This window comes from Pezoporus wallicus, unplaced genomic scaffold (genome assembly GCF_028554395.1).
Source record: "Pezoporus wallicus isolate ANWC-B61680 ecotype Strahan unplaced genomic scaffold, APGP_CSIRO_Pwel_v1 scaffold_7107, whole genome shotgun sequence".
Lineage (NCBI taxonomy): Eukaryota > Metazoa > Chordata > Aves > Psittaciformes > Psittacidae > Pezoporus > Pezoporus wallicus.
The window spans coordinates 1331759-1350112 of NW_026642114.1; the positions used below are offsets into that span (position 1 = coordinate 1331759).

The 18354-nt window shown below is 43.7% G+C and overlaps 2 protein-coding genes across 3 annotated transcripts in view; one reads left to right on the forward strand and one right to left on the reverse strand.

Annotated features, from left to right (window-relative positions):
- TMCO1 (transmembrane and coiled-coil domains 1) overlaps positions 1 to 18354 on the reverse strand; it is a 180995-nt gene that overhangs the window by 108860 nt on the left and 53781 nt on the right. The window lies entirely within an intron of this gene.
- LOC130608866 (regulator of G-protein signaling 8) overlaps positions 225 to 18354 on the forward strand; it is a 36010-nt gene continuing 17880 nt past the window's right edge. The window contains exons 1-3 of one of the 2 annotated variants that reach the window (XM_057427241.1): positions 225 to 883; positions 11354 to 11465; positions 12810 to 13022. In XM_057427241.1, coding sequence (XP_057283224.1) covers positions 12918 to 13022 — 105 coding nt within the window. In that variant the 5' untranslated portion in view covers positions 225 to 883; positions 11354 to 11465; positions 12810 to 12917. Of the gene's footprint in view, positions 884 to 11353; positions 11466 to 12809; positions 13023 to 18354 lie in introns of those variants that run through there. The other variant, XM_057427246.1, reaches the window with a different exon arrangement.

The following is an 18354-nucleotide window of genomic DNA, read 5'->3' on the forward strand; positions in this document are numbered from 1 at the left end:
ATGTATAAATAAGGGGTGGTCATATTGCAAACTAGTATCTTGTGTTTGCTGGAGAAAAGTTGCTGCCCTGTGATTCTGAAAATGAATGTTAAAAGCACAGCACAAAGTCCATCAGAAAGTCCTACTGAAAATAAGCTACAGCGTAACGGCAAACCAGAGTCTTTCACAGAGCCCTTGTTACTTCTATTCTCCTTTCTTTTTCTTTTCCCTGTTTGAGATAAGCCTATGGAGAAATGTTGCTATGTCCACTATGCTAGAAGGTGCAAAGTTCTGGATTCTTTTGCTGAGAGTTAATCTTTAAGTGATCTTTTCATTAGAGGTGTGATGTGTAAGAAAAGGTTGGTGGGTTTGTATTGCTGTATGGTTTGGGTTGGTTGGGGTTTTTTTTCCCTTCCTTATGCAGCAGAAGTCTCCAGGCCCAAGTCAAACTAGCAGTGTAACTCTGCTCATCAACTTAATGAGAGTTCAAAATCCTTGAGGGTGCCTTTATGCTATGCTTTTTTGTCCAAAGAGCAATAAATAATACAATTAATATGTGCAGGCTTCTCCCTGTGTTGGAAGTACTAAGACTGTTGGCTGTTGCCAGAAATGCTGCTCCTACCCTGGCAGACAGAGCATCGCACCGTGCTCCAGTATGCACGCATGTAATATTGGTAACAAAACCCCATACCATTACTATCTATGGATTCCTGCAGTGATCTCCATGTGTCATTGTGACTCTTCTGCTCTTTCTTCAATCTCTTTTCAGTGTGTGTGTGTGTATGATGGACAAGATAACTGCCAAGCCTCTAGGCACCCTATCTGGAGCAGCTGGATTTGTTGGAAGTAAGAATCACCAGCTGGATAGAGATGCTGCCTGAGGATTTGGTTTGGGTCTCTGCAGGTACAGATCAGCTTGTGATGGTTGAGTGTGTTCTCTGATGTAGTCTACTCAACTCCAGAGAACTTAATGACTAGCATACGCAGAATTGTACAAGGAATGCTCTTGCGGGAGCCAGAGTTGTATGTCAGGTTTTTGTACCAGCTTGCTGATTTTCTGTTGGAACTGAAGTAAACACTGGTAAAATGGAGAGACAGTTTATCCTCCACCTGTAGGGGACCTGGCTCTGCATATTTCAAAAGATTTAACTAGAACAATCATCTAGTAAGTTCATACCACCCATTTGTAACATCAGAGATGTTTCTGGTTTGTTTCAGTATTTTTTTCCCTGCCTTTCCAGAATAGAAATATAGCATGCTGGTGGGATTCTCAGCAGCTGAAGTGTGTTCTTTTTCTTTTCTTTTTGAAAATTTTCCAAGCCTACCCAGAATATTTCAGATTGGGCCAAGCTGGGGGGAGATTGCAGTGCTGAATTTCAGCCGTCTCAGATGGCTTGGGTGAATTTGGCTGCAAGGGTTTTGTACAACTGCCACAAAGACAGGAACTGTTTTCAGAACTGAAGCTGAAGTTTAATCCTATACTGTGCTGGTAGCTCTCTAAGGTTAGCTAAATTATAATACAACTTCACAGCAGCTTTGTGTGATCCCAGGCTGCAGATACCTGGAGGTTCAGGGTGCTGAATAAATCCCACTTCTGGGATTTAATCAGACCACTGTTATGTAACAATGTTATAATTTGTTACAAATCAGAATAAATTTTCAAAGAATGATTTCAGCTGTTTTCAGCTGAGTTTGTACCCACTATTTTACCCTATGGGGAAAGGGGGAGAGCTACAGCTGTATAGTCACTCTTCTATAGCCCAAGTCTGATAGGAGGACACGTGTATAATTTTCCTCTGTCTTGGAGAGTATGGAGACCTTAGCTCAGACATGATGTAAGGACACTCAGTGCGGTGGAAGCCAGAGAACATTACTTGGCTGTACAAAGCTACTCCTAGAGCTAGACTGAATGCTAGAACCAGTGTTGTTTTATGTGAGCAGGAGTTGGTGGTTTGAATGGTGAATCTTCTCCCTAGGAAGGCATGACTCTACTGCTCTATTTCACTGGGGTCTGTCCCATTGAGAGGGATGGAGAAAGCACGCTGTCAGGTGATGCTGCACTGGTATCCAGCATCTGGTGAATACAGGTAGCCTCAGAAAAAAAGTCCATAACGGTAAGAGTAGAAGGATAAAGAGAGCTTACGTAAGGGTTTCTGCTTTTTCTCTGCTTACTTTATGCCTTTAGTTGCTTGCAAAATGATTTGTTTTGACCACACATTCTGGCTATTTTCAGTGTCAGTAACCAGCTGTCTTGTGAGGATACCTGGTACACTCTTTGGCCTGTGTGTTAACAGCAGCAGAAAAAGCATAGATAACTGACAGCCACCTTAATGGTAGCAGATGGAAATTCCTCGTGTAAGCCTCACATGACTTCATCTCTAAATGTCTGGATTCTTATTTTAGGCTTCTGTTCTAGTTTGTTGCTTTTTTTTTCAAAGCATTGTTTTATGTAATTAAAAAATGTTGATTACCTGCAGTCACCAGCTGTGCCAGCCAACATTTTACATCAGGCAGAACTTTGTGACAGATACATTTAAAGGGATTGGTCACATTTGCCTTTAATAATCCATCAGGCTCCAGATGTCTTGTTCTGCTTTGATAGCCTTTATGTCTCCTTTAATGCTGGAGTTCAAGAAAAGCATTATAGACAGCTCTCCCGTTAATTTAGTCACATTTTAAATGTATTTGTATTTCTACAGCCATGAGTTCTGTTAAATTGTGTGTTATTCTAGAAAGTAATTCCTCTTGCTTAATTTAAATCTCTCATCCTTTCACGAGGTACCTTCCCATGCAGGTTATTAGAAGGAGTGAATACTCAAATTTTTTGTGTTTTCAATTCTGCCCATTACTTCATGAATTAATCTGTTTTTCAGTCACATCCATTTTAAGCTGTACAGTTTTAGGGTGATTTCACCTGCCTGCATGCCTCCTGTGCTACCAGCACTGACTTTCCCTACACACATCAGCAGCTAAAGTGGCCAAAAGCTGATGCTGTTTTATGCTGTTTTATGCTGTTTGGAGGGTGTTTCCCCTTATGTGCTGCTGTTTGTATTTATCAACCTTCACTTTCTGGTCTGTACTGTGTAGAGGTACTAAATAACTTTTTTGGTACAAAACCTAGTATTAACTATGTACTTCAGGTAATACTTAAAAAAAAATAAAATGAATTACCAGAAAGATCACAATGTACCTGAAAAAGAAAAATAAGTTTTGGCAATGCTCTGTGCTTTCCCAAGTACCAGATGTATACCAAAGTGAATGATATAAAACATTTCTGAGAACGGTTAGTACAAGGGGCAGATACAGTGGTGGGTTTCTCTGGAACAACAGTCACAGTTACTATTGGATTTTTTTATATTATCCTTTATTTGGAGAATGCTAGACTTAACACACTTCCAATCCTGAAGATTTTACTTGTTTACTTAGCAGTTTGAAGAGAACTGTACTTGAAGGTTTCAGCAATTTGATGGTGTCCCTTGAAATGTAGGCTCAGTTGTCATCAGTTCAATTTTTCTTGTCATTATATATGTATAAAGAAACAGATGTCCAGTATGGTTCTGTAAAAAAAAGCCTTAAATATGTTTTTTCTTGTAGCATGAACAGAACTAATTTGACAACAATTACAGTGCCAGGGCTGTGAGTAGGTTGGTACAGAGCAACACTAATCCTTTCAAACAGCATCACTTCACTTTGGCAAAACAACAGTGTCTAGATCAAAACGGATGTGATATTTCCTCTGTGTGATACAGCCCCTGCTAACTGTAGAATGGCATTTTTTCGCAGCTCTGCACAAGCATATTGTAGAACCAGTAGGAGAGGTGGGTGCATGACAGGCTGACTAGCTCAAGGTCACACAGGGTATTGTCCAGATGGAACATCCCAGGAGCACTGTAACAGTTCACAAAGAAAGCTTACTCATCTTTAACCTCGCATGCTTCTTCACAAAGGAAAATGCTGGAGTTTAAATAAAAGAAGTACTGTTTCATATTTCCTATAAAAATTTAAAAAAACAATTACGGAAGGCAAGAACTTAATTTGGATGTTTAGGATGTCTTGTAAAAATCCCAAGAATAATTTACATAGATTTTGAAGTGAAAGCGTGAATTCTTATTACATATTTTCGATGTTAAAATTGTATAGCTAAAGCCAGATCCAGAAAAAAAACACAGATTCTTTTAATGGGGAGAGCGTAATTTTAGCACAGTTGCCACAGAAATACAAAAGACCAAGCTCTGCCCACAGTTGCCTTTGGAGATAGATTGCTGGTTTTAATGCATTTGCAGGAGCCACATGAAGATATCTGGCATGCTGTTGGTAATTGCATTTGTGGAAGATGAGATAAATATTGATGAATATAAACATCCATTAAAGGTAAGTTCACTAGTTAAATAACTACACTGATTAATATGAAGTACTTTGCAGTCATGAGGACATTAAGATGAAATTGACTTTCAGAAAGTAAGTTTATAACTTTATTAATGCTATCTGAAAAACCTATTTAAATCCAAGATGTGAGCTTGCAGACCACTTATTATGTCAAGGACATTTCCATCCCTCTCTTCTGTTCTTCACTATTTCCTTGGCAGCACCAATCTAAGCGTTTGAGGGATGCCCGGTAACCAGCATTATTTCAGCTAGGACCAGTTTCTGGATCCAGCACACTGCATGGCCTCTTAAACAGCTGCTGCAGCTCAGGTGAGCGATAGGAGTAGGTGGCTGACGTTTGGAGAAAACGGGAATGAGCTGATGCTGAAGTAAAATAACGTGCGGTTAAATCATGCTGCCACCTTGTGGCTCCTGTTTAAAAAGATTTAAAATACTGAAAAGCATTAATCAGAATCTATCATACAACAGGAGGAAACACCGAAGCTGTTCTTTAAATAGCCAGTGACACAGACAGAAGATTTTTGTGTGTTTTCCTAGGTGTTACTGTTCCCTTTGAAACCATAAAGTAGGTTGCTGTCTTATTCCTTATCCTTTCACAATAGTGTGAACTAAAAACCTGGAGGTGCACAGGGTGTAATATATGTATCTTCTGTGATACTATCCATCTTATTATGGAGAATAGACATCACATAATATGCTGTTATAGAAACTTGAATGCATTTATGCATTTAATAAATTCATAAACCAAAAATAGAGTTAAATATGGAAGTTGATTGGTAGTGTTATTTATTAAGTATACCTGGAGGATAAGTAAAATTGAGGCTGAGAAGTCTCTCTGAAGTTTGTTGGAAGCTGTGTCCTCCCTGGTTTCATAAAAGAAGAAACAATGAGGGTGAGTTACCTTAACTTGCCTTGCTTTCAACAGTCAGGACTTGAACATGATTCTACGTTCCTACATGAACAGTAGGATGTTTCTAATTAAGCTTAATACTTCTATGACCTCTTTGGCAGCTCTTGTTTCACTTGACCTTACTTTTGAACTGCTGTAGGTTTGTTCTGGATTTTTTTCTCTCCGTGGATCTAGGATTGCTCTTGCTAGCGTCTCAGATTTCTTCTCTGTCTGTAGATGACTCAGATTCCCTTAGTCACTGTGGTCCCTGTTCCAGGCACAGGGGTCTCAGGAGGCAATGCCTCCTGGCAGCTCTATATGCTTATCCAAATCTTTTTTCAGGGCATTCTGAGACTATACAAATAGTACTTAATAGTTGCCATTTGCCACTTATAACGCTTCATGTAATGTATCATAGAGGGTGAGCTGGACTGTGCTGCATAGCTTGCATGGCCAAATGAGACTTTATTCCTCCCTCTCCCTAGCCTGGTTTCTCTGTCAGTATTACAGCTTGGTTTCTTGCAGGCTTTCTAACTTAGGGCTTGCTTCTTGAGCAATGGGAGCGAGCTTTTGGTGACACTGACCTAAAGTGCCATGACTAAATTAATAACCACAGTTCTGTCTTTGTAACTGTGAGATTAGTTTATATCTTGAAGTCTGCAGGACAAATGCTCCTTTGCTCTGTCATGACCCCTTAATATAAAAAATAGTTGTTATGACTGTGACAACCCTTCCTTTCAGTAGTCCTGCTAAGCACAACAAATGAGCAGGTCAGCACTTTCCTTGGTCCTCCTCATACTATTAATGTGCATGTAGGATAATCATGGGAACAGAAAGACCTATTCAAAAATGTCAGGAAGGCTGAAAATGCTTAGTGCTTTATTTCCTCATGCTAGGCATTGTTAGAAAGTTCAAAAGAAAGAAGTGCTGACTAGCACTGCTGATGATAATGACAAATAGTGACATCTCTGCTTAGAACAGAGAAAAAAACAATACATTCAAGAGGGCTCTTGGGAAATCAGATGGTCTCAAGCTGTCTGGGTGTCAGGAATTTTGATAAAAAGTTAGCTGAAGTGATTGCAGAATAATTTGTGGATATTTTTGACAAATTATGGTGGACAGGTGGAGAACCTGACTGCCATAAACATTGTGCAGTACCTGTATCTAGAAGGAAGACAAAGAGGACCAGGGTAGCTACAGATCAGTTTAATTTTCATTTACATTTAAAAAAAACCCACAAAAAAACAAAACAAACACAACAATCTGAAACATCCAGCATCTTCCAGGCTGCTTTTAAGTTTGAGGGTTTTTTGAGGAAAGTCAGCTCAAGCCAAAGTATTATCATCCTATGACAAGATTAGAAGGTCTTATTGCTAGGGGAGAGGCAGTACATGACAAATACACAGTCTTTCTGGCATAGTCATACCTGATGTGACTCTAGATGAAACTGGATACAGAATGGTTTATGATTCTACCTGGGGAGGGGGGAACATAAATGTGTATTTTGAGGTGCTTGTCGGAGGAACCTTTCTTTCAGTCTTGGATGGTAAACAGAAAATGTAATTTTAATATATTTATTAACAAACTATTACAGATTTGAAGAATCTGTAGGGTATTGAAGAGTGGTATGGCTGGAATTCAAACCTTGACAAATGCAGAAATGTTCATGGGAAAACTAGGATGCCATGCAGTGCAGATAAATGCAAGTTTCTGTATTTAAGAGAAAAAAAACAGCTCTGTAGACAGCAGCAGATGCTGTCTGTTCTGACAGCAGAAACTGCTGGTGTTTATACTGGGTCACAAGCTAAACATGAGTCAACAAGCTTGTCCTATTGTGAAAAAGCAAATACCACGCTGGGGTGTAAACAGTTATTCAGAAAGCAAAACAGGCATAGCTGTCTCTTTCTGTTCAGCATGGTGTGGTCTCAGCTATAATACCTGATTTTTGCGTTTGCAGCTGTGCTCTTGAAGAGAACCTGCATGCTGCCATAATTCTCAGTCTGTGCTTCTGGACTGGCAAAAAGCACCGCTGTTTGCTTGCTGCCTTGTGACTTGGGTGTCAAATGATTCTCTTTTGATACAGAAAAGCTGTTTCCTCCTGTCTGCAAGAAGGGAAGGCAGAGACTGATACCAGAGAGCTGACTGGGTGAACAACTTGGGTTCTCTTTTTTGGTGTCAAGTATGGTGCAGCCCTAAAGCTCAATTCCTAGCCCATGCAGAGTTGACCTGTTATGCCAGTGTGCTTTGACAGTTAATACTGGATTTTTTTACAGAGCAGACGGGCTATTCACATCATGCCTTTGTTGCATATTCTGGGTGCTCCCTGAAGTCCACAGGATTCCTAGAATTTGCATCCATGCTGCCTTTGTAGGCAGTCTGAGCTCAGGATCATCTGGGTCTGGATCAACTTCACTTGCCCATGAAACTGTGGGGACTTCATCTGCCTGCTGTCAGGCAAACAGCATATTTGCAAAGGCAGATGATGGGAAAATCCTGAAATACAACCCACTTTCTGTGGGTCACCTTATTTGGACAATTTTAGTCATGCATAAGAAGGCTGCAAGCAGGAGATACACAATTTGGCTAATAAATACAGCTTTATGGCTTTAACACAAAGGGAGGAACATAGTTTTTAACACACTGGTAGACCAAGCATTAGTACAAGCTGCTATGTCAGGTGTTGGTATGCTTCTACCGTCCTTTTCCAAAGACATCCAAAGAGCCTTTGCTGGCCCCATAGGCATTGCCAGAAGCAGAAAAGTTGGTCTCCAGTGCTCCCTGCAGCAGATCCTTAGTGGTGCTCAGTTGCTGTCCTCTGCCTCCATGAGTATTTCTTATAGAATTTTCGATATTGATGTCTTCCCCTTGAATCTTTGAGCTCCTGGCTTCCCCAGCTGCAACAATTCTGTAACTTTGTCTTATCTGGCATAACTCTGGTTTATATATTTTTTTTTTTCGCTTCTCGGCAATTTCTCCCTATTTTCCAGAGCTGGGCTGCATTGAAGTTAGGCATTAGGCCCTTGGACACTGAATCCCTTGGAGAAGTGGCAGAAAATTAGAGAGAGAGGATTACACTGTTCTCAGTCTTGGAGGCAGTTTCAGTGAAAGCTAAGAAGGTAGCAGGGTTGATGTCAGACAAGTGACAGGTTAGGCTGGCAAGGAGGGAGGAAGGTAAAAGTCAACCTCAAGCACCAGAGCCAGCCCTGTCTCACCCCTAGCATTGATTATGGGGGCTGCCTTGCCTGCTGGATTTGTCCCATAGGGGAAAGATCTTCCCAGCTCATGGCTACTTATAAGGGACTTTCTGCTGCCTTACAACATGGCTCCATGTTTTCCTGGGCTGCACTGATAGAAGTCTGAAAGACAAATTAGACAGACATCTCCTCTCCAAGTGCACCACTCTTTAAATAGAGGCTCATCAGTTTTCCCAGATGTTAGTTTAGCAATGCAAGGGCTAAACAAACGGCAGCAGATGGGAAGTCCCCTGTTGTTGTGCACCACAAAGCCAGAATACAAATCCAAAACACGTTTTGCAGTGTTGCTGCTCACAGCAGGTTAGTTTGAGTGAGCAGTGAGCTGCAGCTGAAGGAAAGGAGAGAGCAGCAGGAAGGTTGTTATATCCTTCTCAGCTGTGATTAGGAAGGAGCATTGGAAGATGATGGCTCACCTCTGAGTTCTGTGTGCTGCTGCTGCTGCAGCAGCAAGGGTAAATGCAGAATTAACACTTTTGTTTGTTTGGTTTGTTTGTTTTTTTTTTAAGACTTTTTCCCCAGAAATGCTTTATCAAGAGTATTGCTCTCAGGGCCATTTATTTTAGGGGAGAGAGACAGGTTATCTCAATAGTCTTTCCTAAGAGAGTTGTTATGCGATGTTCTAGCAAGATAGACTTTCTCCGGAGACTATGCTTTTCCTAAGGAGATGAATCTATTTTGCAGAGCATTTTCTTGTATGTTTCAGAAAACTTATTTCTGTCTCCATTTTTTTGAAAACAACACAATACTCTTTGAGGCCTTGGGTCTGTTGGTCCCCTGTGACGTGGTTGTCTCCCTTACCTCCCAGGCACACAGAAGTTACAATACAGCTGTCTGCGGTCCATGCCTTTGTTCATTACTACCCTTGGCTTGGACTCTGCTTACAGACATTCAGAGTCCTTCGTCACCATCCTTTCTGGAAGTCTCCTCCCTTGCTGTTTTCAAATAGGTGTTCAGGAACATGGCCCCAGGATGTGGGACTAACGGAGCAGAAGCCACAGAAGCATCCACGCTTCTGTGGTTTTTCCCTTCATTTCCCCATAGGAGTGAGCTTGCCTTTTCCACCATTTTCAAGACCCATTTAGCCCATAAAAGGGTCACACATGCAAAATCAGACAAGTAGCAGCATCATGTTGTTTTTTCCCGCAAGTGCCAGCACTGCCACATGATTGTTTCTGGATCTCTTAAAGGTGTGGGGTGTCTGAAGAACACCTGGGTGACTAGCTCTGAGGTTTATATTTCTAGGCTGGGTATTACTGGATTCACAACCTGGTTTAAGTAGGGCAGAATATGTGTGTGTGAGGGGAAGGGGAGAAAAATGTCACTGGCAAGCAGCTGCTGGTGAAGCTGTCTGTCCCTGCAGGTACCAGGGTTCCTGAGGTAGAACCAAGCCATCAGATTTCACAGCCAGGATGAGCTGCTAATTTCAGTACTGTCACTGCCCCAGCTGCCTGCTTTGCAAGATGCTTGGGTTTTGTTTATTCACAAGGGAGCTATGTTTTGTGAGTACCCCATCCACCACAGGGGATGTCTCTGTGAGCAGAGGGCCAGCACTAATGCCATCCTGTATGGCTGTGAATGAATTTGCCCTTTATTCAGTGCTCTCCACCCCTGCTGAGTCAAGGGCCCTGCACTGCTCATAGGCATGCATGGATGCTGCCATTTGCAGCGCTGGTTCAGCTGGGCTTCCTTACCCTGTTTCCTCTAATTCTGGACAAAAAAAGGGTCGTGGAGCAGCAAACACAACAAGACCTCTATTCTTAGCCTGGAATGCCTCAAAGCCGTTTCTCTGGTGTGTAGGGTGATGAATATGCAGTTACTGAAGCTCTCAACAAAGCCGAGTGCATAGCAGCGTTTGTCATTAGCTCTGAACATACACTCCTCTCCCATTGGATCCGTAGCCTTCACTGCAGCTTTTCACAGTTACATAAATATGGCCTATTTTCCCCTCACAAATGAATCTTGCTAAGTTTAGCCTTTTGCACACATACAAAACAAACCCTCTGATTTTTCACATGCAGCTGGATCACCCAGGATCCTGGATCACCCAGGGAGAAGCCATCCCTGATGGTATAAAGCCTTTACAGTGGTGATGGACATTGGCACAGCCAATGTCTCTTTGTGAGTGACATGACTCTGCAAAGTCCTGGACACTGTGCTGCAGATCATCTGAAATGCCTTGTCCTTTTTTTCCCCATGGAAAGTCAGACCCCAGCTGCAAGGATGCTGGAGGGTCTGCCTTCCTGGCAGGCTGCATGGCATCCTGGAAACTGAAAGTTTGACTGCATGCTTTGGGGCACAGAACAGATGTTCTCACTCTCCAGAAGCCACAGATATGGGTATTATTTTCCCCAAAGATGGTTCATGCCTACCCTGCTTTCAACTAGTAGATTGCACTGCAGCATATCTGCATTAAAACAGCCCTATAGAGAGCAGATGTCATTTGGAAATCTCCCAGCCTTGGGGTGTAAGACAGCTGACATGCACCCACTGAGACTCCAGCAGGCTTTATTAGTGATATATATAATACACATGCACAGAGCTGGGAAAAAGATGTCCATGCCCACAAAAAAGATGTCCATGCCCACCCTTGCAGTGATACTACTCTCTACTTCAGCAGCCTCAAAGGATCCAGCTCCCCAGTGCTGCTGGAGTTTCTGCATACTGGGGAAATGGTCAGGATCCTGGCATAGCTTTACATCTCAGCCTCCTACTCCTCTTGTGGTGGGAATAAGGATTCCTGATTTTAGGTCCTGAAACCATCATCCCCTGAGACAATGTATCTGCTGCTACAGTCAGAGGAACCAACTGTAACTATGGATCTACAATGAGACCTTTAGTGTTCTAGGGCTGATGGCATGCTGTGACTGAAAATATATTCTGACAGCTCCTGGCAGAGTGACTCACAAGAGAGATGTTTCCTGGAGCTGGGCACCAATGTCCTGAGGCCAGCTGAGCAGGTAGGTGGCTTGTGTGCTGGATTTTGGCTCAGTAGGACTGTGTCCTATCCTGCTCTGTTGCACTGTGATCTCAGGTGAGTCCTTAAGGTGCGTTAGAGATGGGCTTGGCAACGTGGTGTACTTTTAGGTTAACTGCTGTAGAGAGTATCGACTAGGAGACTTCCTGCACTTGTAATTCAATGCATGCCATACGTTGATTTTTATTAACAGCAGCCTTATGGCTAGATATACACGCATCTCTGAAATCACCAATAGGAGACGGTAGAGTAGGGAGCTGCAGTGAACAGGTGACTTGGGTGTTTCAGGGGAGCGTATAGTACCTTAGGTATCTGATTTTGCTGTCATTTTAATCCTTCTGACCAAACTGAGCACCCCAGGCAAGACCCAGCCCCTCTGAGTGGTAAGCCACTAAGGAAGGAGGAGGGGAGGAGGTGTGGGTCTTTCACAAAGCTGAAAAAGGAATCAGGGCCAAATCTCTTACTTCCTTGCAAAGGGGCACCAGCCTCTAAGCATGTGATGCTTTAGAAAAGCACATTGTAAAAATCTGTGGATTGAGGAATTAGTGCCCCTTCGGGGAGGATTACACTATGTCTTTGAATCCCTGGCATTTTGGGTCTGTCATTGCAGCAGATCAGCAGTGTCAGGGACTGCAGGCAGCTCTGTGCAGCATGCACATACATACAGCTTTCTGTGCAACATGCAAGGGGGAGGTATTATGGCTTGAATGCCTTTCCACACTCTCCTGCCAGGCCTTTGGACCTGTATTGACATGACCTGGATAATGGGAATGAGAGGGGAAGGGTGAGCTTTATGTGATGCTGGTGTTTTGGATATTTGCAACCCACTTTCTGTCTGTCTTGGTGCAATACTATCTCCAAAACCTCTGGGTCAGGCTAGCCTTACAACATCCCTTGGTGCAACTGCAGAGGACTGGGGCTGGGGCTTCTTTTTATGTTCAAAGGAGAAAGGAGTCATCAAGGAAAAGCTGAACTCCATCACTGCAATCCCTTCCAGCCCTTTGGTATGGCATTTCCCCTCCCAGGTAAAAGCAAAGACAGAAAACAAAACCCCTGGTGCCTAGGTGGTAGTTTTCCTTGCTCCAATGGTCTGTGAGGTCTTAATCTCTTCCCTGTCTCTTTTCCCCACCATGCCCCTGGCCAGCAGCAGATGCTGGCAAGTTCTCCACGGGCAGCAGCCAGCCTGCAGCAATAATGAGAGCAAGTCAGGCAGTGCCATCCTATACAAGCCTCTGTCTGCTCTGTGTGTGTGCGTTTGCGAGAGTGCGCGCTCTTGTTCTCCCTTCTCCCCCTTCCCTCTCTTTCGTAACCCCCCTCCTTCCACCAGCTCCTATTCTTTTCATGAGATACAGGGCTAGAGAGCCAGGAAAAGTGGCACAGTGCTGCTGCTCCTCCAGAGATAACTGTGGCAGGGCTGGGCCCTTCACCCTCCCCGATGCATCGGGAGTCTGCAGACACTGTTCCTCAGGGTTCCAACCAGCTGTGTCCATCAAGCACCAAAAGCCACGTAGCCACCACCCTACTGCCAGCTGCAAGACAGGTAAGAGCTAGGAGGGCCCTCGTGGGTGATGAAAGACCCTGTGGTCCTTTGCTTGCTTACGAGTCCCTGGGGGGAGGGGTTTTTACTTGCCCCAGTTTTCAGTGGGAAAGATGGCTCCACAGGCAAAACAGGAGAGGAAGGGTGCTGCTCAGATGTCACCCCTATTGATGTCATGGCAGTGCTTCTCCCAGCACATTAATCTCCTGTGGTGTCTTATGAATGGTCAAAGGGACACAGGCACTGCTTCTAATTAGCAGGCAGGGAAAGAGAGCAGCATATTTCATAAATTAAGCCCAGCCCAGATCTATCTGGGCTGATACAGGAGCACAGGACTCATTCTAGGGTAATCTCCGTTTCAATGGGATTAACGGTGGGCCTTTGATGCTGAGAGAAAACATCAGCCTATGCTGGTGCCTGCAGCTCTTCGATCTTCACCATCCTTTCATCCGTCCCCCCCCCTTGTTATTTTAAAATGTTGGATTGTATTTCCTCTGGATATTTGGATATCATCTGTGACATTGTGACTAACATCGGGGTTAATGCTGCGACTGAGCTAGTTAAAAATAAGACTACTTGGAGCAAAAAGACAGCATGTTGATGGCAAGAGAACAGCATTGAGTAAAGACTGTAGCAAAAACTTGCAGATGGCAGGAGCATGTGCACTCTTTGGGGGAAGAATGGGGAGTTAACTTGTGGGGCTACTTATTCTTCAGCCCTGACTGCAGGGATGCTGTAACTCACAGAGACTGCTGCAGCAGCAAGGGTCATCTCTTTGCCATCATTTGATGGGTGGGGGAAATAGACTGGTAATTTGGCACAGCTATGATATACAAGGCACCCACTGTGCTAGCATCTTCTCTCTGTCTGGTTATTGCTGCACCCAGTCCCAGAGGAGCAGAGCTGCATTCCCCCATCTGGGGAGTGTACACATTGCATAAAGGGCTGTCCTTTCACTGTCCTGTTGTGCTGCTCTTCTCTGAGGCTCACTTGTTCCTGCAGTCCTGGGCTCCTCTGAAGCAGCACAGTCTGCCTAGCAGGACAAGCCTGGCCTTGCCCTGCAGTCCTTCCATGTGGCTCTAGAAACATTGCCCATGCTTGACTGGTGCAGGTGCTGGCAGAGGTCAGTGTGCATCTCTATCTAGACTGGCAAGACACAGGTAATGATTGCAGGACAGTCTCCTGAGGAGAGATTGGTGCTGGATGCAGCAGACATTTTTATGAAAGAATCTCCATTTGCCAGAGAATGAGGATGAGCCCATCTAACTCAATTCATTTATGTTTTAATTACGGCTAGAGCAGCAGCCTCCGGAGATGAAAGAGAAATCCCAACTCAACCATGCAGTTAACTCTGTATTTTATTGTATAAATATCCATTCAACTGCTCACATGTTTAAAGTTAAGCACGTGCTCAGTGGGAATGACCTCCTGGAGCCACACTGTGTATCTATATACTAGTTAATAGCCCCAGTAAATCCTTGCTGTGGGACCTGGATGCTTTGTTGAGCCTGAGTTTTTGAAATAACAGTGATAAGAGTGAAGAAGCATAGACCTTGTCCATCATAAATGGATTTATGACTGCAACCCTGAGATCTTGGGGCTCATTTCTAACATTCAATAAATTACTAGTCTGTTGGGGTGGATCTGTCTTGGCTTCCCAACCATACACACCGATGGCGTTACAGATGCTGCCATACTGACAGCAGCAGTGATGCTGAAAATTGAGAGGACTCCAAGGCTGCACAGAGCAGTTCTGCGTCAAGCCTGATCCTTTCTGCCTCCCTGCTCCACACTAACAGCATCCTCTCCAGTGCGCATACAGAGGCACTGACTAGCTTCTTTACGTGTAACTGCTCCTGGGCATGGGAGCATGTTTCCTCAGAGAACAATTATGAAATTGTAATAAAGGGCTTTAAAGGGAAAATTCTTCCCTCGATTCCTGTCTTGCATATTGTCTTTCTCAGCCTCGAGCCTCCCACACTGCTTAGCTGTTGGTTTTGCTTGCTACCTGCCTGGAGGAACTGGGGACGGAGTGGAGACCACACAGGCTGGGGCCAGGAACCATCTTGCAGCAGAGGCATCTGTTCTGCTGCAGCAGTCGCAGTGCCTGAGAGCCACAAACATGTCCAGGAGACACTTTTATCATTGATGCAGGGGAGAATTTAAATAGCCATGCTCTCAAGCTAAGCCAGAGACAGAACTGTGGATCACACTTTATGTAATTCACTTTTATTTTTAAACATAGTCTTTTATTTTCAGGGGGAGTTCAACTCAGTGGGTGTGTCCTCTTTCCTGCACTTGTTAGCACATGTGAAGTGGCTTCTTCTATCAATCCCCCATCTGTTATATCTGCTGCTTGGTTTCCTCACCTACCCCTGAAACTCAAGCTCTCCTTGTTTCACCCTTCAGGCTCTCATGCTTGCCTGGCCTGATGTGGAGAATGATTTGAGATTTAAGGTGAATAGAAAAAATAATCCCTTAAAGACACTCTGAGCTACATGTCTGGATATTTCATGGAGCTCCTTTTTAGGAGGGGGAATCTGTTCTTGTGGCTTTCTTCATGAGTAAGACAAGTCTGTGATTTGTTTTGCAGTTTAGGAAGGTATCTATGTCAGTTGTAATTTCTTCCTCCCCAGACAGTCACCTTATGCTGGACCAAGTGTGTTTTCTAGTGGACTGTCAAACAAGCAGGCAGGCAGCCTGCCATAGTGAGCATAACATTGCATGTCACATGTCTGTTACTAAAAATTTTCTTCCAGCTTTAACTGCAAATAGTGTTAGAGAACAGCAAGCTCTGGAGGTAAATTAACTATTAATCTGAATTACCTTGGGGTCAGGCCCATATAGGTAGCAGTCTGGATTCTGGATAAATTTTGAATGGCCATATGTCAGAGGACATCGAATGACACTTAGTGTCATTAGAGATTTGCTAGGATTGTCACTCCAGGTCAAGGGTGGTTGTTCTTTCCAGTCCTCCATCAAGCCCCCTCATGTCACACCAGAAGTGGACCAAGTGCTGCAGGCTTGTAGGTGAGATAAAGGCAGGCTTTGCAGCATGCAGGCCACCTGAATTCCCAAAGCAGTCACTACTGCAGGAGGCAATCAACCTCATGTAACTGGCGTTTTGCAGTCACAGGACCTACATGACTGAGCATCTTCCAGAGAGATCATAGAGGCAACAGGATCTCATGAAAACATTCCAAGGAATGATTCCACCTGTGAGGATGTATCTGCCAAACATCACAGCAGTCTGAATAAGCACTTTCTTGGCATCAGGGAAAACCTCTTGGGCTAGGAAGTTGTGAAGCACACCCTTGAACAAGCTCCTTGCAGCACAGTACTAGAAAAGAGAGATGCTGGCACAGACCAGGAAAAGTCACAAAGGAAGAGAGAATGCAACCCCAAAGAAGTTCAAAGCCCCTGTGGCATGGATCACTGTAAATATGACAAGGGCACAAAGTCAGAAATGAGAAGTGGAAGTGACAGTGGCAGGCTTGGTGTGACAGCTTGTTAAGCATAGAATAATGGAATCCTAGAGCAGCAGCGGACCCTGTGGAAACAGAGCAAGAGTGAGAAGACACAGAGAAGTCTGCTTAAATGTCAAGGTGAAGGAGTTTGTTTAAGGCAAAGCCACTGGAGATGTGAGCCAAGCAAATGAGCTAGTCAGTGTAGGCATCCTCTGATCTTCCAGCTCCCACCTGAGAAGGGTGATTAGCTGCCAGCCCTGGGAGGTGCATCTCTGTATCTGGAGAGGCAAAAGCCACACAACTACCAGCCAAAGCTGTCTTTGTGATCCTGCTGGATGTGTAACGACAGACGTACTGGAAGGAAGAGATATCTTCAGGCCATGCAATTCTATCTAGCAGTTGGGTGGCAGAAATTGCAACCAAGTGAAACTGTAGGAGGTGTTTGGTCCAGAAGTTTCTGTGTAGAAAAGACTTGAATGATGATCAATGAACAAAACACATGGAATAGGCAGGGAGGTACTTAAAATAATAGGGAGGGTGAAAACAACCCTGAGATGGTGGAGAGAAGGTTAACATCCAGGGAACAGGCTGGCAAATTCCCTTCCACCCTGCCCAGTGACAGACCAACACTCCCAATGCTGCACATGTTCACCACTTGTGCTTTGCTGTTAGCAGGTCATGAGGAAATTGCTTCAATGTATTTGTCGGAGAGATTTAAAATTTTGGATGGGATTCAAGCCTAATATCAAAATGAGTTTTTTCATTAAAAGCTTTTAAATAGAAGCTACAGAGTAGTGAAAAGCAGGAGAGCTGTTTTAGAAGGAATTTGCCATAAAACTCTTCTGCTGCACAGAAGCTTTCTAAAATATTACCCTGTAAAAAATGTAATTCTCTTTACCTGCAATTTAATTACATTTCCCATAGTGCCCGTGTCACCACAGTTCACTTCTTTTTACTCTGCATTAACTCACACCTGGCTGCAACAACTAGAAGAAAAAACTTGATGTTCAGAGTTGTTTGTGGGTTGTTACAGGATCTCACTGAGGTCACAAAAATGTTTTACTTATGTATTGGAGAAACAGGAATATAGAAATACGGTCTCTGTCTAAGTTGGTGATGGCTGTGAGATGGCAATATAGAAAACTGGTGTAAAAGCAGGAGGAGAAGTGGGAGCACTCATGCGGTCCTCTGATTTATCCCATCCAGAGTTAGTGGATCAGAGTTTTTGATCTGTTTGAGACTGCAGCAAAGTCCAGGGACCAGAATTATCTAGAGCTTTGTTGAATAACATTTTGTTGACCTCCTCCGCCCCACAGTGTCTGTGTGTGTAAATGAGATCTGAGAGTGGCCCTGGAAGTATTATAAAACCAACACTTGTGATATCCTGCAATTGCTCAGAGAGAACCTGGAAATGTGAAAATGCATTAGAACAAAAATGACACCACAGAATTTAAACCCTTGGTGATGTTGTATTAAATTTGCCTTATGTTTGGGGCAAGGGCTGAAGCTGAGCGTTATTTAACTTGAACAAAACAGCCTGTCATAGCAGAGGCGTAAGATGAACCTCAACCTTTGACCTGGGCTGAGAGGAGATTGTATCTGCCATGGTGTTTTCTCAATGCTTGTCTTCTGATAACTGGAGACATGATTAACCTGAGTCAGGATGACCTGAGCTTTGTGGTGGGAGGATGCGAACAAGGCAAATATTTCCTTTTCACATTGAGCTGTGAAAGAGAGGATCCAAGCTGATGGAGAGCTGGGATCATTACTGCAGTGCTACTAATCCCTTTGTTTTTGTAGTAAGTTTTGCAAGATTCTGTTTCTGCCTAGGGATGTTGCCTGGTGATAATGTGCTATCTCAAGACATG